This window comes from Carcharodon carcharias, chromosome 1 (genome assembly GCF_017639515.1).
Source record: "Carcharodon carcharias isolate sCarCar2 chromosome 1, sCarCar2.pri, whole genome shotgun sequence".
Classification (NCBI taxonomy): Eukaryota; Metazoa; Chordata; class Chondrichthyes; order Lamniformes; family Lamnidae; genus Carcharodon; species Carcharodon carcharias.
This window is the reverse complement of record NC_054467.1, coordinates 252,330,452-252,352,492: the sequence shown is the minus strand read 5'-3', so window position 1 is coordinate 252,352,492 and position 22,041 is coordinate 252,330,452. Positions and strand designations below refer to the sequence as shown.

At 42.9% G+C, this 22,041-nt stretch overlaps 1 protein-coding gene across 2 annotated transcripts in view; it reads right to left on the bottom strand.

Annotated features, from left to right (window-relative positions):
• Window positions 1-3,770: 3,770 nt before the first annotated feature.
• Window positions 3,771-22,041, bottom strand: part of pcgf1 (polycomb group ring finger 1) — a 45,629-nt gene continuing 27,358 nt past the window's right edge. For both annotated transcript variants that reach the window (XM_041201297.1, XM_041201306.1), the window contains 5 exons: window positions 20,984-21,089; window positions 13,084-13,123; window positions 7,717-7,806; window positions 7,556-7,636; window positions 3,771-4,200 (listed from right to left, as the gene is read on the bottom strand). In XM_041201297.1, coding sequence (XP_041057231.1) covers window positions 4,150-4,200; window positions 7,556-7,636; window positions 7,717-7,806; window positions 13,084-13,123; window positions 20,984-21,089 — 368 coding nt within the window. In that variant the 3' untranslated portion in view covers window positions 3,771-4,149. The remainder of the gene's footprint in view (window positions 4,201-7,555; window positions 7,637-7,716; window positions 7,807-13,083; window positions 13,124-20,983; window positions 21,090-22,041) is intronic.

Genomic DNA, 22,041 nt, shown 5'->3' with positions numbered 1-22,041 from the left:
AATTTTCTTGTTAGTATGCTGGCCCACTGAGGAAGACTGCACTGCTGGACTTAGCTCTGGGGGATGAAGTGAGTTAAGTAGATAAAGTGAGAGGAAGGGAACAGTGATTGCAGCTTCAAAAGATTTAAATTAGCTATGGAAAAGGACAAAGGAGCAAATGGAATAAAAATAATTAATTGGAGGAGGGCTGATTTCAGTGGGATGAAAACATGTCTGGCCCAGGTAAATTGGAATCAAAGGTTGGAAGGCGAAACTAACAGAACAATAGTCTGCCTTTCAAGCGGAGATGGATCAACTATAGATAAGGTGCATTCCCAAGGGGGAAGTTAGGACAAACAAAACCAGAGTTCACTGGATGACTGAAGAGAGAGCAAGATGATGGTGAAAAAGGGTGAGTATGGTAGATATCAGGTTGATAATACAGCAAGAATCAGGTTGAATATGGAAAGTTCAGAAGTGAAGTGAAAGCGGAATTAAGGCAGGAGGGGGTCAGATAACAGAGAGGGGAATTCAAAATGTCTTCGATAGGCATATATAATTACCAAAAAGGTAGGAGGAGGAGCAGTGGGATCGACAAGCACCAAAAAGGGGGATTGGTGCATGGAGGTAGAGGGCATGGCTGAAGTACTAAATGAGTACTTTGCACCTTTCTTTACCAAGGAAGAAAATGCTGAAGTAAGTGCAAGAGGAGATAGTTGAGATAATGGATATATATATTAAAGATTGGTTAAGAGGAGGTACCAGCAAGGCTTGCTGTATTTAAAGTTCGTAAGTCATCAGGACCTAGTGGGATGCAGTTGAGGGTAGGAAAATAAAGGAGGAAATTGCAGAGGGACAAGCCACAACCTTTCCGAACTTCCTTACGTAGAGGAGGGGTGCCAGAGTAATCGAAAATTACATTGTTCAAAAAAAGCACGCAAGGATAATCCCAGCAATTACAGGCTAGTCAGTTTAACGTCAGTGGCGAAAAACTTTTAAAAATGATAACCCAGGCATGATTAACCAACACTGGGGAAAGTGTGGATGAATTAAGGAAATCTATCACAAATTTGTTAAAGGCAAATAGTGTTTAACTGACTTAATTGAATATTTTGATGAAGCAACAGAGCATTGATGACGTCATGTAGCTGATGTGATGTATGTGGACTTCCAAAAGGCACTTGATGAAGTGTCACATAATAGATATGCCAGTAAAGCTGAAGCCCACAAAAGGACAGTGGCAGCATGGATAAAAAGTTGGTTGAGTGACAGGAAGTGTGTGGTGGTGTTTTTCAGACTGGAGGATGGTATGTAGTGGGGTTCCCGAGGGGTTGGTACTAGGACCACGCTTCAAGAGGACATACACAGTTTGATGAAATAGGACACATGGCAGATGGAGTTTAATGCGAAGAGGTGAGAAATGATGCATTTTGGTAGGAAGAATGAGGAGAGGGAATATAAAGGATACAATTCTGAAGAAGTGCAGGAAGAGAGACCGAGGGGTATATATGCACAAATTGTTGAGGTAACAGGACAAGCTGAGGGAGTGGTTAAAAAGGCATATGGGATCCTGGGATTTATAAATAGAGGCATATCGTACAAAGCAAGGAAGTCATGAACTTTTATAACACGCTGGTTCGGCCTCAGCTGCAGCATTTGGAGTGTGGTCCAAAACGTGTACCACACTTTAGGAAGGGTGTGAAGGCTTTAAAGAGGTTGCAGAAAAGATTTATAAGAATGATCTCAGGGATGAGGGACCTTAGTTATGTTGATAGAATGGAGAAGCTGGGGTTATTGTCTTCAGAAAAGATTGTGAAGAGATTTGATTGAGGTGTTCAAAATCATGAGGGGTCTAAGCAGAGTAGATAGGGAGAAATTCTTTGCATCGGTGGATAGATTAGAAACCAGAGAACTTTTCTTATGGAGCAAATGGTGAGGGTAAGAGCAAGATTGATTCAGATTCAAATCTTGACATTCAAAAGGGAATTGGATAAGAACTTGAAGAGAAAAAAATTGCAGGCAATGGGAAAGGGCAGGTGAACAGGATGGGGAATTGCTTTTAAAGAGAGTGAGCACAGTCGAATGGCCTCCTTCTATGCTGAGTGATTCTATTGTTTGATCAAAGTTTGAGATATAAAGGGGAAGTCCAGGACTATGGGGAATAGTCTAGTATAGCCAGACTTTTCAGAAATGAAATCCATCAACACTTCTTCATGCAAAGTGTGGCAGAATTTTGGAACTCTTTCATAAAGGGGATTTGATGTTGGATCAGTGGTTAATTCTAAAACAGATTATATTAGCCAGTCAATCTCTTAAGGTATGAAGTGCTATGAGGTATAGGGAGGTATACAGAGTTAGGTTGCAGATCACCCATAACCTTGTTAAATGCAAGCACAGGCTCGAGGAGCTAAATGGCCTATTCCTACTTCTGATTTCCATCACACCTCAATTGGCTGCTTTGCCTTCAGCCATGTAGGCCCTAATGATGGGACGTACATCCCTTCTCTCCCAACTGTGATGTGTGAAATGAATCTGGGTGTACTTCCATCCAGGGCAGGGAGCACATAGATCAATGATAAAAAGCCGCTGATGATTTGCTCTAAAGCTTCACTCAGGAATCACTGAATAGTTGTTGCTTACAATCAACAGGAAGCAGCTCGTGAATTTCCTTTTCTCCTTAATTCATTATTGGGGATGCGAGCATTTATTGTCCACTCCTAACTGTCCTTGAAGATGGTGGCGAGCTGCCTTCTTGAACTACCGCAGTCCATGAGGTGAAGCATGACCACTTGTATTAAAGTCCTCTAGATATAAAGACCAACATTCCATTAACCTTTTTGATTAGTTTCTGTAGCTGTTCATGACATTTCATTGGTCCATGTATCAGAACATTCCAGTGCACTCCTTCTGAATTGGCCAAATGCCACTGCCAACATTCACTGCCCAGGCATATCCATGAAGAATGGCCACTAGGGTAAAGTATATTAGACCTTAAACTGGTTGGAGTCAATGCCCATCCTGTTTGGGGTTGGGAATGAGGGGTGAAGGGGGAAGAAATTCAGGTTGGGGAGAAAATAAAACTCAAAATTCCATTTATTTAGATTCCAAGGTCAATACCATTTTCACTTTTGCAATTTACATAGAGGCACTGAATGTTTTAAGAAATCCAAAAGTTTACAATAGTACAAAACAAAACTTTACACAAGTTGCAGAAATACACACTCTTCAATGCCCTTTAAAAACAAAGGAATATTTTGAAGTAGAGCAATTACCGTTGTTACAACACTGCAAAAATTAACTGCAGAGGCAAAAGAAATAGATTTCAATTTCCACCCAAAGGTGGTATCAATTACAGGGGCTTTAAATAATATATAAAACTCCCTCCTCCTAAAAAGACCCCAATACTTGCTTGGGACACACAAATACAGTTATCATTTCATAGAATGGCTTTTTTAAATAATATCTATTAGTGCAAATTTTGCTGAAAATTTCTTTAGATATCCTCACCAGAAAAAAAAAGGAAATAAATAAGCAAACTATGCAATCTGTATTATTGGCAGCCAGGGCTGGCTTTCCTTGACGGTTTTGCACGGAGCCACATATAGCAGGTGAGGGCCCAGGTTTCATCCAACACCTTGCATGAGCTGTTGTGGCTCAGGGTAGTGGCTGGGGTTGAAAAAAGTCCCTTGCTGTAGCAAATGGCTAGTTTTTGGGAAAGGCATGAGGTGAGATGAAACATCTGCGTGTGTGTGTGTGTCGGGGGCTGGGAGGGGGGGGGGGGGGGGGGGGGGGGCGGGTGGTGGTGACAACAAGTTCATCTTTAATACCCTCCACTTTTGAAAAGGTCAGCCCATGCTGATTGGAGGGAACTAAAATGACCAGCAAGCCTTAGCACCTTCAGAGGTCAGGAGAAGAGAGGCAACAATCAGAGCACTTGGCTCTTTCACAAACTGCCACCAGGCTACAGAGAAGGAGTTACTTTAAAGTTACGAGCAGAACCAAGCTGGTTGATCACAGTCTATTCAGTAGTTGGAGATACACAGGCTATACAGATGCAGGTAGGGATTAATGGTCCCCACCCAGCCTTGCTCAGTATGCCTGTTTTTTTTTTTAAAAAAAGTGACAGTGAGATTCGATATGCCAGATGAGTTGTTCGTCCGTCTCATGCTTTCACCTTCCTCGTTTCTCCTTCACGCTATACTGGAGGATCATTGGTGTAGGCTGAAGGAGAAAGTAGAAAGTGAAGTTAAATAATTCGTGCCATTACACAAGAACAAAGAAAATAGTAGCAAGACTCGACTGCAAGGCCCCTTAAGCCTGCTCCGCCATTCAATAAGATCATAGTTGATCTTCTGTCTCAACTCCATTTTCCCACCCTATACCTTGTTCCCTTAGTACCCAGAAATCTATCAATCAATCTCAGTCTTTAATGTACTCATCAATTAAGCGTCCACAATCCTCTGGAGTAAGAAGTGCTGCAGACTCAAAACCCACCGAGTGAAGAAATGTTTCCTCATCTCAGTCCTAAATAATCAACCCCTTATCCTGAGATAATAACACCTTATGTGAAACTCTCCATCCAAGGGAAACAGGCCCAGCATTTACCCGGTCAAGCCCCCTGAGAATTTTACATGTTCCAACGAAGTAGTCTTTCATTTTTATGAAATTCAGACAATATAGGCTCAACATAGGACAGCCTTCTCATTTGGGAATCATTCTAGTGAGTCTTTGCTGCACCCTCTCTAAGACTAACATATCCCTTCTTTAGTAAGGAGACCGAAACTGTACACAACGCTCCAGATGCAGTCTCATAGAAGCCCCATAAATACAGCAAGACTTGCTCACTCTTCTACTCCAACCTTCTTGCAATAAAGGCTAACATGCCATTTGCCTTCCTAACTGCTTGCTGTACCGGCGTGTTAACTTTAATGATCCTTGTAAATGGATTGCCAAATTCTCTGAATACCACCATTTACTAAGTACCTCACTTTTTAAAAAGTATTCTCCTCCCACTCTTCCTACCAAATTTCACATTTTCCCACATTATTCTCTATCTGCCACTTTCCCCAATCCCATGAGCCCTAAGCTTAGGGGTGGGGAGAAAGTTACTGACCCTAGTCTGTTTCATACCTTTTCACAGGATGCCTGAGCTGTCACCTCTAGTCTTATTTCCATTGGCAGCTATGGCTCAGTGTTCACCTGGGAGAAAATTGTGGGTTCAAGCCCCATTCCAGATAATGTTGTTGTGAAGAAACTCGACACTTGTCTTTGTTAAAGGAACTATATAAATGCAAACTGCTGTTGTTGAAATTGTAAGATAATGGTAAGACTATGGCAGATTGGAAGGTTATAAAAAAATGCCTAACATCAGGAGCCACTATAGAAACCGAGTGATTCCAGTTCTCACTAAAGTAAACGGGGAGCAGCTGCAATGAGTTACAGTTACAGGTAGGAGTCCTTTTGCAATATAGTGCCAGTCTATGAATGCAACACTTTCCCCACCTTCCCCTAAAACAGCTCCTACACCCACAGCCCTAGAAAAACTGCACTTATAGAAGTTACACTGCTCTGAAAACTCTGCCTCGATGTGAGTAATAGAAAAACCCCCCAGAAAATCTGACTTCCAAAGCTGTTCATCAACGTCACCATCCAGGCTTCTCAACATATACTGTAAATGGTTTCAAAAATTGGGTCGTTGTTACAGTGGATGAAGAAGTGCAGACTTCAACCATCATGTCCCACACCCTGGAGCTCTCTCTTAACCTTCCCATCACATCTCCCCTAAGCTCTAGCTCTTTGCCCTTGCCATTGGTCACCATTCTTCTACCTACGTGGGGTCTGGTCCCTCGTCTGCCAACTGGCTTGGCACGATCCATTCTGTTAAAATGAAATTGGCTCAGAGTTTAGACTCCACTCCACCAGCTTGAGACAAAAATCTAAACTGTACTGAGGAAGTGCTGCACTCTCGGACTGTCTTTCAGGTGACGTAGTAAACCGAGACTCCACCTGTTCCCCTAGGTGGTTGCAAAAGATCTCATGCTGCTATTTTAAAGTGGAGAGGGGAGTTCTCTCTGGTGAACTGGTCAATATGAATCCCTCAAATCAACATCACTAACAACAGATTATCTGGTCACTATTATATTGCTGTTTACGGGAGCTTGCGGTTTGCAAATTGGTTGTCCTGTTTCTTACATCACAGCAATGACTACAATTCAAAAGTACTAAAATAAAAGCAAAATACTGGAGGCTGGAAATATGAAATAAACAGAAAATGCAGAAAAACTCAGCAGGCCTGGCAGCATCTGAGCAGAGAGAAACAGAGTTAATGTTTCAATTCCAATATGACTCTTCTTCGGAATGGGAACCAAGTTTTGAAGAGGAGCCATGTTGGACTTTAAACATCAACTCAATTTCCCTCTCCACAGATGTTGCCAGACCTGCTGAGTTTTTCCAGTATTTAATGTTTTTATTTCTGTCCATCAACTCCAAATCATTACTTGTGATAATGTAGGTACTCACTTAGGTCACCTGGCACTTAAATTCTCTTCTGCCTGCATCTAAAGGCACTAAGATGTACAGAGCAGAGCATTTGTAATTGCCTATCTATATAGTTACGTCAGCTAGGGCAGGATTGTGGGTAGGTACAAATAGTCGAAGCAAGGCTGGATGTGGGAAGATAGGTGAAGGAGAAAAATATCACTGATTTCCACTTCTCGCGCTAACACATGTGCGTGCAGGACAAGAACAGGGTCCGCTGATTCCCACCCCCACGAAAAGTACCTCCATCAGAAGAATGACCACTTGAATGAGGTATCAAGGAATTGTACTGGCTTCAACAGAGGGGAGTTAAATCCTTTTGAGACTATTTATTCTACAAACCTGTCACGGGGATGATCTTTAATTTTGTGATGTTACTGCACATTTTTGATAATCTTGCTTTTAGATGGATTCCTATTTGGTTCTGCATTTCTTGATTGCATGTCAATTTGTCATGTGCGCAGAGGAGAATTATCAGATATGAGGAACCACAGGACTCTCTAGAGAAGCTGGGAATGTTCTCCTTAGAGCAGCGGGGTTAATTGATGTGTTCAAAATTAAAAGGTTTGTTGATAGAATAGACAAGGGGAAACTGTTTCCGCTGGCAGAATAGTCAGTGACTAGAGGACACAAATTTTAAATTATTCAAAGAACCACCAGAGTAAGATGACCCAGAATATAATTTTATACAGCAAATTTTTATGATCTCTGCCTGAAAGCATGGAGGAAGCAGGTTTAATGATAACAATGGGAAAAGAAAGGAGATTGGATTAATTGGGCTGCTCTTTTAAGCCAGCAGACACATGATGGACTCAACGTCCATCTTCTGTGCTGCAGGTTTTGACAAATAGGGTAAAAAAAATGAAGAGGATAAAAGAAAATTGTAGTTAGATTACAAAGAGTTGCATAGTATTTACAACTGGTTTATGTCAGTGTTTATGCGTATCCATCCATCTTATTTTACTTAATTTTATTTACAGATCCTTCTATTCCTTTCTCCCTCATATACTTACCTAGTTACTTGGTACTGATCACTCACCTTGCCGTACCATCTCAAGAGCCAGAGCTGCTTCATGGTCATGTGTTCTGGCAGAGGCTCATTGTCAAATAATATTTGCACCTGCAAAAAGAAAGTCTGTTATACTGTCAGAAAGCTTGTGAAGAAACAAACAAATTTATTGCTAGCCCTCACTAGCTTACCTGTTGCTGATCCAGTACATTAATCCTGTGGCACAGAACTCTCCTCAAGTGCCTGATCTCTGCTCGAACTGAACACCTGACGTACTTTTGCTGCAAGTTTTAGATAAAAAATAAAGGCTTTTACAAAGTGTTGCTCTGTTTTCACGCTGTTCCCCTACACACAAGATAAAGCCCCATTTGCATTCCTGAACCCTTCTATTCAAAAACAAACTCAGTCAGGGATTCAGACCCACTAAACCATACAGATCCAGGTTTGATCACGTAGCTGTGCTCAGTAGCTGATGGACTGCTGCTCCAATTGGACCTGGTACCCATTAGGTTAGGGAAAGGGAAAGGAAAACTTGCAGGGGCTCCAATTCCTCAGGCTGTGATGTGCTACCGGAGATGCAGCTGGACGAGATTATTGGCAAGCAGAGAACACGGGCATTGACCCTAGGGGGTTATCAGCATTAAGAGGTCAGCACCCATGTCACTTCCAGGCAGCAATTCATGGGTACCCGTGATCACAGGGCAAAGGGGTGTATTTTACATTGGCACATTGCATCACTGCCATCATTCCTTATAATGCTCCGTTCCCACTTATGCAGGGCAGCATTCAACCATTTGTCTCTGTGAAACTAGCAACGGACCCCCAACACAACACAGGTGCAGTATGCATCTCTGTTGCATGCTGACATACACATTGGTGTTAATTTTCCAAATTTTGCTAAATTCTGGAAAGGACCCATCGGACTAGAAAGTTGCAAATATAACTCCTTTATTCAAGAAGGGAAGGAGGCAGAAAACAGGAAACCATAGGTCAGTTAGCCTGACGTCTGTCGTGGAGAAGGTGCTAGAATCAATCATTGAGGTTACAGCTGGGCACTTAGAAAAACTCAAGGTAATTGGGAAGAATCAGGAGGGTTTTATGAAAGGGAAATCATGTTCAGCCAATTTCTTGGAGTTCTCTGAAGAAATAACTTGCGCCGTGGATAAAGGGAAGCCAGTAGAGATACTTTACTTGGATTTCCAGAAGGCATTTGGTAAGGGGCACGTCAAAAGGTTATTGTGGAAAATAGAAGTTCATGGTGTAGAGGATAATATGGATAGAAGATTGACTGACTGGCAGAAAAGAGAATATGCATAATAGGTCATTTGTTGATTGGCAGGATGTAACTGTCTGTGCTGGGGCCTCAACTTTTTACAATTTATATCAATCACTTAGGAGGAGGGAAGCTAAATTTGTAGATGTTAGGTAGGAAATTATGCTGTGAAGAGGACATAAGGAGATTGCAGACAGATATAGATAGGTTGAGTGAGTGGGCAAAAATCTGGCAGATGGAGCATAATGTGGGAAAATGTTAAGTTGCTCACTTTGGCAGGGAGAATAATAAAGCAGATTATTACTTAAACGGAGAATGACTGAAGAATTCAGAGGTGCAGAGGGATTTAGGTGTTCTAGTGCATAAGTCACAAAAAGTTAGTATGCAGGTACAGTACGTAATCAAGAAGGCTAATGGAATGCTATCCTTTATTACGAGAAGAATTGAACATACGAGTGAGGGTGTTACGCTTCAGTTATGTAGGGCATTGGTGAGACCACATCTCAAATATTTTGTGCAATTTTGGTCTCCTTATTTAACGAAGGATGTAAATGCATTAGAGGTGGTTCAGAGGAGGTTTACTAGATTGATACCTGGAGTGAGTGGGTTGTCTTATGAGAATAGGTTGGACAGACTGGGCTTGCTTCCACTAGTATTTAGAAGACTGAAGGGTGACTTGATTGAACATTGAAGGGCGACATGATCCTGAACGGTCTTGACAAGGTGGACGCAAAAATGATGTTTCCTCTTGTGGGCGAGTCCAAAACAAAGGAGGACAGGGATGAGGAGAAATTCTTTGAGGGTTGTGCAACTTTGGAACTCTGCCTCAGAAGGTGGGGCCATTGAATATCTTTAAGGCGGAGGTAGATAGATCCTTGTTAGGCAAAGGAATCAAAGGTTATCTGGGGTAGATGGGAATGTGGAATTAGAAATACAAATAGATCTGTCATGATATTATTGGTGGAGCAGGCTCAAGAGGTGCATTGGCCTACCTCCGTTCCTCCTAGTCCATATCATGCACATGGAGGTTCTCTTGTACAGTGGGACAAAATAGAATTGTGGTCTCTCTCTCTGGGCACACATCAGGCCCACAGACACCATCTTGGCTTATGTGCGTTTGGGTGAGGTACTTGGAGTTGGGCTAAGGAATAGTATCTCAGGCAAGCAGTCACCATCAAAAGGAACAGAAAAGAGAAAATATTCCGGTGAACGGACACCCTTCTGTATCGAACATTGTACATTTGCAAATTGTATATCAAATCATTCTGTTCATGTTATACTTTGCTTTCTTTGGACTTTGTTCCCCTTTGATGGTGGCAGGGTTGGCTGTCCTTCAGAACTTTGTCCAAGTGCCATTCTTCACACATGACCCTGGATAGACTATGCAGAGGAGCAGGAACCTCAGCCGATTTCTCCCTGACGCCAACCCCCTCTATCCGCCTAACGAGAGCGAGGAAAAGAAAAAAAAAAAAACTTGGATTGATATAGTGCTTTTCACAACCACTGAACGTCTCAAAGCACTTTCAAGCCAAGTTTGCTTGTTGCAACAGAGGAAAATGAGAGCAAGCGAGCATTGAGGGTCTTTAGAATTGACTAGCCCAGGGGGCTGTGGATGCTCCATTGTTAAGTATATTTAAGGCTGAGATAGGTAATTCCATGAAAGATCAAAAATTTAAGGGAAATGAGGAGCAGGCAGGAAAGTGGAGCTGAAGCAGAAGACCAGCCATGATCACACTGAATAGCAGAGAAGGCTAAAGGGGCTGCATGGTCTAGTCCTTTTCTTACAATGAAAGACAGAGCTGAAAACAGAAAAAAAAAAGATATAAAATTTGCATTTATATAGCACCTTTCACAATCTCAGATGTTTCAAAGAGCTTTACTTTGGAAGTGTAGTCATTGTTGTAATGCAGGAAAATGCAGCAGCCAATTTGCATAAGTGGCACTGTGATGAGGTCCAGATAATCGGATTAGGGATAAATATTGGTCAATAGAGCCATGGGATCTTTTACCTCCATTTGATAGGGTATAGATGGGTCTTTTGTTTAATACCTCATTGAATATTGCTACTAACACCAAGATCTGCATCTGCGGCAGCTCCATCTGGGCCCACACCCTGGGCTTCTGTGCTCACAGTGGCCCTCCTACTCATTGCAGCCTCAACCCCACGGGCTCTCCATTGCTGGTGACAGACGGGTATAGGCCTGACACTCCTGCACCATCCATTTTCAGGGCTAGATGATTTGGCAGGTGAGTCGTTACACACTCCTTAGTGGATTCCGACTCCCATGACCACCGTCCTACTGTCTATGTCAACCAACACCTTTGGTGGCAAGGTGAGTGTCTGATCATTCGGAAGTCAATACCTACAATAGTGCCAGACTGGATTCTGGTGTTCATGTTTCCAGAGTAGAGCTCAGATCCATGATCTTCTAATGAGTGAGTGATACCTACTGAGCCACAGCTCACACCATGCTTAGTTACACATTATGTGGTACCAAGGGAGAGGGAGATGGGGGTTAAAAACAGAGTTCAAGGTTCAAAAAAAAAAAAAAAAATATTGCTTGCAGCACAGCAATATCAAGTTACACCTGGAAAACATGTGACTGGATTACAGATTTGAGAGGAGAAGAAAGTTTTGGAACGGAAGTTGTACATCGATATTCGCCAACAAGGAGCAGGTGATGTTTGAATTCCACTTGACACTGTGCTGCATGATTTAACAACTCCAATGTTATTTACTCTATGCACGTGTCCACCAGGGAAGGGAGGGGGTACACAGGCTGCTTTCTGACAAGAGAGAGGGAATAATTGAATTTTACTTCAATGATCTGAGAACACAGGGTGAGAAAAAAAAAAAATCAATAGACCCCATCTGCTGCAGTGTAGTGATGTGAAATGATTCGTGACCCTTGAGCCCTCACATTAACTGCAGGCTTTGTATCCACTTCATGTTAAATATGTTTTGGATTTACTGAGGGTCTGGCTATTAGAACAGACACACACACATAGAAAAACACCTTCTGCATCTGGGAATGTCAGAGGAGTGCACAGGCTGAATGCCAGCAGAATGCTCTGAAAACAGAGTATCATTACATATAGGGCTGCGTGCAAACTTCATTAGCCACCTGGTTAAACATCCCTTTCCACACCCTCCCACCCATCACTCACCCACCTAAGAAACTGTCAAGGGTATGGGTAGTTTCATAGTTCTGATGCTGAATTAGCAACCTAGAAGTTGTGTGGCCACATCCCACCATGAATTCAATAAATCAGCTGGATTCTTGGAAAATCCAGACTGGTTCGCTGGTGCCCTTGAGGGAAGGGAACCACCACCCTCACCCTGATCTGGCCTCCCTAAGGCCCTAGTCACGTAACACTCTCTGAAAGTGGCCTAGCAAGCAACTCCATTGGAAGACCAATTAATGTCGAGACGACAATCTACATCCATCACACTTTCTCAGGATGACTATAAAATGGCAATAATTGAGATATTGCCAGTGTTGTCCACATCCCAATAATAAACTGATCGCCCTACAGGAGTGATCACCCCAGATATTCACTTGTGTTGCCATAGCCTCCCGGGATTAGTGTAGTCAGATCTTTGTTGACCAGTGTGGACATGAGCTGAATGGCCTCCTTCTGTGCTGTAAACATCTGTGAGTCTATTGACACCAAACGACACAAGGAGAAATTAGGACAGGCGCTCAAAAATTTGATCAAAGCTGTAGGTTTTAAGGAGCAGAGAGGTAAAGAGGCAGAAAGGTTAGGGCCTAGACAGCTGGAGGTATGGCCACAATTTGTGAGGCGATGGAAATAGAGGATGAGCAAGAGGCCAGAATTGGAGGAGTGTAGAGATCTAAGAGGATTGCGAGGACAAGATTTAGAGACGGAGCGGCGAGGCAACAGAGGGTTTTGAATGCAAGGGTGAGAGTTCAGAATCACAGAATTGTTAGAGTGCAGGAGGTGGCTATTCGGCCAGTCCTGTCTGCACTGGCTTTCTAAATGAGCAATTCACCTAGTGCAAATTCCCTGCCTTCTCCATGTAACCCTGCACATTCTCTTTTCAGAGAAGAGTCTAATCCCTTTTGAAAGCATCGACTGAACCTGCCTCCACCACACACTCAGGTAGTGCATTCCAGATCCCAACCACTTGTGTGAAAAATCAAGATCAGGGGCTATCGTATGTCAGCGAAAACTCGGATGACGGGCGAATGTACTTGGTGTGAATCAAATGCAAGATAAATGCATTAATAGGTAGCCATTACAGTCCAACACAGTATCTTACTTGTAACACGAGTTTCCCCTTCTCTTTTCCCAGGGAGGAGCTGCAGGACCCAAACAGAATAAACACATTAATCAGCATACAGGCCAAACAACTTTCAAGGAACAGAACTCAATAAAAACAAAAAAAACCTCAAGTTTAACAATCTGGATGTTCTGGACATCTGACCATGATACCAGTGTGTCTGGGCCTATGGAGTCTCTGGCTAGACCAGCACAGGTGCGAGCCCCTCTTGCTTGCACTGCTGGTGTGCGGACTGGACATGCCACAAAATTATGAAGCCAAGCAGGCCCTGTGAATCTGCTCATTGTGTCACGGTACTACAACGCATCATGATTTACAGCTTTTTTCTTATTCATCCGTGGGATGTGGGCTTCACTGGCTAGACCAGCATTTATTTCCCATCCCCAACTGCCCTAGAGAAAAAGTGGTGGTAAGCTGTCCTCTTGAACTGCTGCAGTCTGTGTGGGTTTAGGCACAATCGCAGTGTTGTTAGGGAGGGAGTTCCAGGATTTTGACCCAGCAACAGTGAAGGAACAGCAAGATATTTCCAAGTCAGAATGGCGAGTTGCTTGGAGGGGAACTTCCAGGTAGTGGTGTGCTCATGTGTCTGTTGCCCTTGTCCTTCTAGATGGTAGTGGTCATGGGTTTGTAAGGTGCTGTCCAAGGAGCCTTGGTGAGTTCCTGCAGTGCATCTTGTAGATGGCACACACAGTTACCATTGTGCGTCGGTGATGGAGGGAGTGAATGTATGAGGATGATGTGCCAATCAAGCGGGCTGCTTTGTCCTGGATGGTGTCAAGCTTCTTGATTACTGTTGGAGCTGCACTCATCCAGGCAGCTAATCAAATGAACAAGCTCAGCATGTTTTACAAGACAGGTCAGGAGCTTCCAAAACCAACAGTGGATAGACAGCCCCTGTACCCATTAAGACGTGGTTGTAAATTTGGCTGGGTTGGCAATAACGACCTTCCCACTGTCAATGCCTGCTGGGCAAAAGGTCTAAACCAAAAGTGGGTATTCATGGAGAGCTACCGGCACTTGTATACTTACCCAAGTTAATAGGTGGCATTCTTGAAAGCAGAAAGGGATTAAAAACACAAAAAAAAGTGCACAAAAAAAATAAAAGCAAGCAACATCACACACTCAGGCTACAATCGTCTTGGGAATGAGGAAAAAGAATACAAAATTCAAATGAAGTTCACCTCCTAAACTTGCAGCAATAATGGTTACAAAATGAATTATTTTCTTAATACACTCACGATAAACTCAAAATGCAGCTGATCAATCAGACCATGGTGACCATAAAATTGCTTTATTATGCGCAACATTTTATCCCATGTGCAATGGTTGAATAATAAGCAGATTTACATCAGGCTGCCTGAGTCCCAACAAGGTTAACCCTATTTCATGAATAAAACAGCTAGCATCAATTCTCATTATTTTGGTGGAAGTGTTAACTCAATATCGCTAATGAAATTTGGTACTGAGCTATTTCCTCACTTCCCCGCTTACCAATCTCTTATAACCAGTGCTTTTGTCTGTGCTAGTTTGCTGTAGCACCTGGATGGAATTAAGGGTGCATTTACACGCTAACTTTAGAAAAGAAAGTGAAGGCTGACCTTCTGACTACCACTAAACTAAAGCTGACAGTGAGCCAAGGCTGACAACTTTAGCACCACACCAAAGTAGTTTCTGCTAAGGTTGATGTGTGAACAGGGATTCTTTTCTTATGATATGCTAAACTGAGGCCCCATCTGCCCTCTCAAGGGGGAGTACAAGATCCCACATTATTGCTCTGAAGAAAAACAGAGTAGTTCATCCCCGTGTTCTGGCTAATATTTATCCTTCAATTAACACCTATGAATAACAGATAATTTGATCATTATCATATTGCCGATTGCAGGGCCTTGAAGTGAGTATTAGCTGCAAAGTGCTTTGGAATGTCCTGAAATTGTGAAAGATGTTATATAAATCAATTTTATTGGACTGGAGATTGAGAGTATGGTAAACTAGTTATTACTGGACAAGCAACCAAGAAGATGAGAGTCAACTTCCAACATAGCGCGTTATGAGACTGAATTCAATAATTTTGGTAATTTTCCGGTTTCCACTAGAAAACTAGAGGACCTCCCCCTCTTCTCCCATGCCTTGGTGCCAACTTACACCCTAGGACAACCAGCAACCTCAGCGGTGGCTGCCTTGAAGGTCTGAAAGCAACCTCCAGTCTTGCCCTTATCACCTTTAATGGGACAGGAAACCGATCTCCATATCAATTAAGGGCTTGCCCGCCTGAAAATCTGAACTTCAGTTTCCCACTGAGGTTGGATTTCCGGCAAAAAACAAACCCAGCTCCCGTTTCCCTCCTCCAAGGTGAAAATCTGACCCCTAGTCTCAGAGTTCCTGGGCAAGGTAGATAATATATAATCAGCCAGGGGTCTTGTACCAGCCACCCTACTTGAAAAAAAAAATGATATAGCACAGAAGGATGCCATTTGGCCCATCATGCCTGTGCATTTAGCAGCTGAGAAGAGGATAAGGCCCCTCTGTAATGCCTTCCAAAATCCAGTTGTCTGTTGGCACTCACCATCTTGAGCTCAGCCATTAAGAATGTTTGCCTCTTGGGTGAGATGTTAAACTGTGGCCCCATCTGACTTCCTGGGCGGACATAAAAGATCCCATTGCACTATTTCGAAGAAAAGCAGGGGAGTTCTATCCTGTGGCCTAGCCAATATTTATCCCTCGACCAATATTACTAAAAAATTCTGGTCATTACCTGATTTCTCTTTGTGCAAATTATCAGTTGTATTGCCTACATTAGAACAATGATTACACTTAAAAAGTGCTTCATGATTGTGAAGTATTTTGGGTCTTGGGGTGGTGAAAGCTGCTATATAAATGCAAATTCTTTCTTTAGATGAGGTATTGGAGAGAAACAAGAACATGTGGAACCTTATTGCTAGTAATAGGAAGCATACACAATACAAAAGCTGAACTATGACAACAGCAGGTAAATTGTATTCCTAATGAAGAGTGGAAATGAAGATTCTGATACACATTGACAGGACTGAAGTGGAAGGCAATGTGCTGATGGACTGGGTGCATATCCATTTGGTATCACTATTTTGGGCTTTCCAGCATCATTTTATTTTCTCTGGCTCCTAGGCTTCTCCCCCTCTCTTCTAAACTTCCTCTCCAGCTTTAACCCTCCCCCACTCTTACATCCCCTTCTCTTCTGGGTCTGCCATTTCCTCACACACCATACTCCCACTCCCCCACACCCCTCCCCACCTCACATCTGAACACCCCTCTCAAACACCCAGTTTCCTACTTCCCTTATCCTGCACTTCCTCACCCTCACTGTTACATTCTCTTCTTCTGCTCTTTCTCTGCCATCCCACTTCTAGATTCCCCTCTTGTGTGCTCCCAGTCTTGTGCTTATCCTGTCCTACCCCTACGCTCCCACCATTCTCTGGCTCCCAGTCTGCCATTTCCTGCATTCCCATTGTCCACTCCCTGGCTTCCATTCTGCTGTTTCCTTCTCTACAGCTCTTGTTGCAGCACAGTATGTGGAGCAATCAGCAACATGCTGAACTAATTTCCCACACTCTGGAGGTTGATCTGGCCCAGCTTTTCGACTGAAAATGGTGGGAAGAAGAGAGAAAGAGGGACCTCTTCTAACCTGGCTTGCCCAACCAGTAATTTATTGTTTTATGTTCTTTGAAAGGACATTCATTGGGATCAGTTTTGTTCCCTTCCAAAGAGGAAAAAAAAAAATCAAATTTGAAATTATTGGCAGGCAGAAAAAGCACCAGCCTCCTTAAACACTGCTGGTAAACTGTTTATCAGAGTTTCCAACAGCTTTGTGTGAGAGAGCCTTGCTGATAGCAACACATCCAAACTAATTGCTTTAAAATTAGTATCGACCCCAGTGCCTTCCAGCTGCTGCAAATTCACCAGATTGAGTGATGAATCTGGACTCAGACAAGCCGCTCGATAGGAATTTTTCATTTTTTCCCCTTGGTGTATTGATTGAACATGCTCTCTGCCTTCTGCACTGTATAAAGCCAACCCTCCCTTCTCTCTCTTCCCCATCCCTTCCCTGCTGTCAAGGTAACACTCCACAAGTGCTTCATGCAGTAATTAAAATCAATGCAGGTGATAAACACAAAGAGGGATAAAATGCCAATGCAGGTGATAGACATACAGAGGGATGGAATGCCAGTAGATAGCCATGTAAATAAAACAATATTTTCACGTGTCAAGACAAGGGTGCAACATCACTTTCATTTGTGTTCAATGTCCCAAGGCATTTCACAAAAGTATAATCAGACAAAGATTATGCTGAACCAATGGAAGAGATATTAGGAGGTGTGGTCACAAGATTGGAATCACCTGTTCCTTTGGCCTTAGAGATTCTGCTGTGCACAAAAATGCTTACAAAGCAAGTTACTGAAATAAAGTGCTTCACATGTAGCAAATTGAGATGATAATAAGAGGTGTTATGTAAATGCAAGTTTTTCTTTCTCTGCCCAAGGTGATGTAAAAGAGTCAGAATTCTAGACTAAATCAAATATGCTCTCTCAATTAGAGGAAAATTCTTCAAATTAACATTTGTCTTCATACTATATCAGAACATAAGAAATAGGAAGAGGAGTAGACCATTTGGCCCCTCGAGCCTACTCTGCCATTCAATAAGGACATGGCTGATTTTTGTGTTTCGATTTCCATGTTCCCATCTAACCCCGATAATCTTTGATTCCTTTGCATCACAAGAATCTATCTACCTCTGCCTTAAAGATATTCAAGGACCTCACCTCCACCACCTTCTGAGGCAGAGAATTCCAAAGTCGTACAACCCTCAAAAAATTTCTCATCTCTGTCCTAAAAAGGGCACCCCCTAATTTTAAAACAGCACCCTCTAGTTCTGGATTTACCCACAAGAGGAAACATCCTTTTGACATCCACCTTGTCAAGGCCGTTCAGGACCTTGTAAACCTCAATTGGATCACCCCTCACTCTTCTAACCTCCTGTGGAAACAAGCCCAACCTTTCCTGATAAGACAACCCACACATTCCACCTCCTTTGAACTACCTCCAATGCATTTACATCCTTCTTTAAATAAGGAGACTGGACAGTATTTGAGGTGAGGTCTCATCAATGCCCTGTTTAACTGAAGCATAACATCCTAACTTTTATGTTCAATCCCTCTCGTACTCTGCAACGACATTCAGCGTTTCCAGGTTAGGCAAGGCAGCAGCCATCAACAACGTTTATAATTGATAAAAAAAATACACCCAGATTTGCTTTATTAATTCTCCAATATTTACACTTTCCAGATACCATGGGGAGATGGTGGTGTAGTGATAATGTCATGGGACTAATAACCCAGAGGTCCAGATTATGCTCTGGGGACGTGGGTTCAAATCCCACTACGGTGGCTGCTGGAATTTGAATTCAATCAATAAATGTGGAAATGAAAGCTAGTCTTGACAATAGTGACCATGAAATTATTGCAGAGGATACAAAGATAGGTGGAGGGACAGGTAGTATTGAAGAGGCAGGGAGGCTGCAGAAGGATTTGGACAGGTTAGGAGAATGAGCAAAGAAGTGGGAGATGGAATACAACGTGGGCAAGTGTGAGGTCATGCACTTTGGTAGGAAGAATAGAGGCATAGACTATTTTCTAAATGGGGAGAGAATTCAGAAATCTGGAGTGCAAAGGGACTTGGGAGTCCTAGTCCAGGATTCTCTTAAGGTTAACTTGCAGGTTGAGTCGGTAGTTAGGAAGGCAAATGCAATGTTGGCATTTATTTCAAGAGGACTAGAATATAAAAGCAGGGATGTGCTGCTGAGGCTTTATAAGGCTCTGGTCAGACCACATTTAGAATATTGTGAGCAATTCTGAGCCCCATATCTCAGGATGTGCTGGCCCTGGAGACGGTCCAGAGGAGGTTCACGAGAATGATCCCAGGAATGAAAGGCTTAACATTTGAGGAATGTTTGAGGACTCTGGGTCTATACTCAATGGAATTTAGAAGGATGAGGGGGGGGGATCTGATTGAAACTTACAGAATATTGAAAGGCCTGGATAGAGTGGGACGTGGGGAAGATGTTTCCATTAGGAGAGACTAGGACCCGAGGGCACAGCCTCAGGAGTAAAGGGAAGACCTTTTAGAACTGAGATGAGGAGAAACTTCTTTAGCCAGAGAGTGGTGAATCTATGGAATTCATTGCCACAGAAGGCTGTGGAGGCCAGGTCATAGAGTATATTTCAGACCGAGATAGATAGGTTCTTGATTGGTAAGGGGATCAAAGCTTACAGGGAGAAGGCGGGAGAAAGGGGTTGAGAAACTTATCAGTCATGACTGAATGGCGGAGCAGACTTGATGGGCCGAAAGGCCTAATTTCTACTCCTATGTCTTATATACTGGCTTGTCCTGGCTCTCGCTTCACGTGAGGCCAACAAACTCTGCTATTTCACCCAAGCAACCATCCCATGTGAGAGAAGGGTGGGGGGGGGGTGGAAAGAGGAGAGTGGAGTGCTGCTGTGATACATGGTAACATTTCAGATCATGCTCAAGATCAGTCAGTTCAGTGTGGGTATCAGCCAGTTTAGCATTGCACAAAAAATGTCCATAAGACCTTAAAAACGCAGGAGCAGAAGCAGGCCATTTGGTCCATTGAGTCTGCCTCACCATTCAATGAGATCATGGGCTGATCTGATAATCTTCAACTCCACTTTCCTGTCTTTTCCTCATAACACTCAATTCCCTTGCTGATTAAAAATCTGTCTGTCTCAGCCTTGAATATACTTAACGACCCAGCCTCTACAGCAAAGAATTCCACCTCAGAAAAAAAATTCCTCCTCATCTCTGTCTATACTCACTGGGTCATGAAAGGTGCTGCCGCCACTGGAAAGCTTCTCAAATTGGTGGCAGCAAGCGACTCTTACCCTGTAGTTTCCATTATGAGGAGCACAATTATTAAGTGAAAACAGACAGGATAAAATTTGGCATGGAAAACCACCGTCCTCCTTCACGAGACTATTATACCTGAAACATTAACATGTCCTTTCACTTCAGAGATACCGACTAAGCTGCAGTGTATTTTCAGTACTGATGAAAGGTTTCTTTTCATCATTACTATTTAAGTCCAAAATCTGAATTCAAGGCTGCCTTCTGGTCTCCCTTCAGTATTCAGGGCTGATGTTTAAAACCAAAATCTCTCAGCTAACTTGTGTCCAGCCCACACTTTCTGATGCAGATTCTTTCCAATAACAGAATAGAAAAAAGAGACTTGCATTTATATAGCACCATTCAAAGCACTGCAAAGTGCCTTACAGCCAATGAAGTACTTTTGAAGTGGAGCTATCACACATCAAGTTCCCACAAATAGCAACGTTGATAATGACTAGATAATCTGTTTTTGTTATGTTGAATGAGGGATAAATACTGGCCAAATCATTGGGAATAATTCCTCTAACTCTTCTTTGAAATATCATGGAACCTTTCACGCTGACCTGAGAGGGTAGATGGGGTCTCAGTTTAACCTCTCATCTGATAAATGGCATTTACGCCAGTGAGCACTCCCTCAGCACAGCCCAGAAAGAGAACTGCCTCAGGTCAATGGCTTTCTGATCCCATCGGTGCTGTCCCAACCTGATATAACTGAGGGAGCTCCTAGATGCATTCATGCATAGTATTTTCTGGGGCTAGAGAGAGAAAGCGTCGTCTGACTAGATCGACCCAATCAGGAGAAAACGTCAAACAAACTGCACCTCAACCAACGCCATCCATTTCATTGACTCGAGACATTCCAGCAGGATTACTTTAGTACAAGCTATGAGCTGACGTGGTTGAAAAGAGAAAAAATTAGCAGGAAATCCTTTGAAAAACTCACCCATGTCTCTCCAAACATAGTGAAACCTGCTCATCATATCTGTAGTAGTGCGCTTTGGAGTGATCGAAGGTTGTGTAAGGAGAACTGGTCAGATCTGGTGTCATAGCTGGCACAGGAGAGAAAAAAAAAATATGTACACCACATTCACAGACACCAACAAAAACTGATCACTCACAAACTCTTTCACACGCACACACCACAGAAGAGAGTGTGTATTTTATGTATTCTATGCAAAAACACACACAGACAAGCCAATTTCTCAGAGCCTTCTGAATTCTCAAAGCCTGCCAGGCAATTGTCCAGTTTTTTAAAAAAAAGTGTTTATTGAATGCTCTGAGGGTGGGGACGGAAATCACTAAAATCCCATGAGCCCCATCCTGCTATTTTGCAGCAAATAAAGTCTAATATTTAGGGTTTTTTTTAAAAAATGAAAGCAGACAGACAGATCACATGTAAAAGAAAATGGAGGTTAAACTTTCCATGTGTAGCAGGATGCTGAGAGGTCCCCACGCAACAGTAAGGGGCTTTTTCACTCGCTGATTGGACTGCTACACGTTTCCAAAAGTTTGGTTTATTCCAATTTTTAAATCATTGAAATAAGGCATTAAAACAAAATGGGGGGGGGGGGGGTGTCATGTGGTGACACCTTTAGAAATTTGTCCAACTCAGTGTTGGCAACACCTACATGCTCTCCATAAAAAATCCTCATAACAGCAACATGGGCACAAAGTCTAACAATTAACCTCTCCTCCTCCAACCCCTTCCCCAATACATTCCACCACCTGCAACTGCCGCCAACCACACCCCCCAACCCCACTTCTGCCTTTACTCTAGCCCTGAGCTGTAATTAAATGAAACTGTCCTCAGATAGTGAGCCTCTTGCATTGCTTTAAGATGAACAAACATGGTTTCCCTCAGCTTCCCCCCTCACCCCACCCCCACCAGGCCTTCCTTCAACGTTAAAAAGGCTGATTATTGCCTTGATCTTTAATTTTCTGGTCACATACACAAGCATTTCCCATCGTGCCACTTTACCAGCAGCCTTGGTTAGCTTGTGA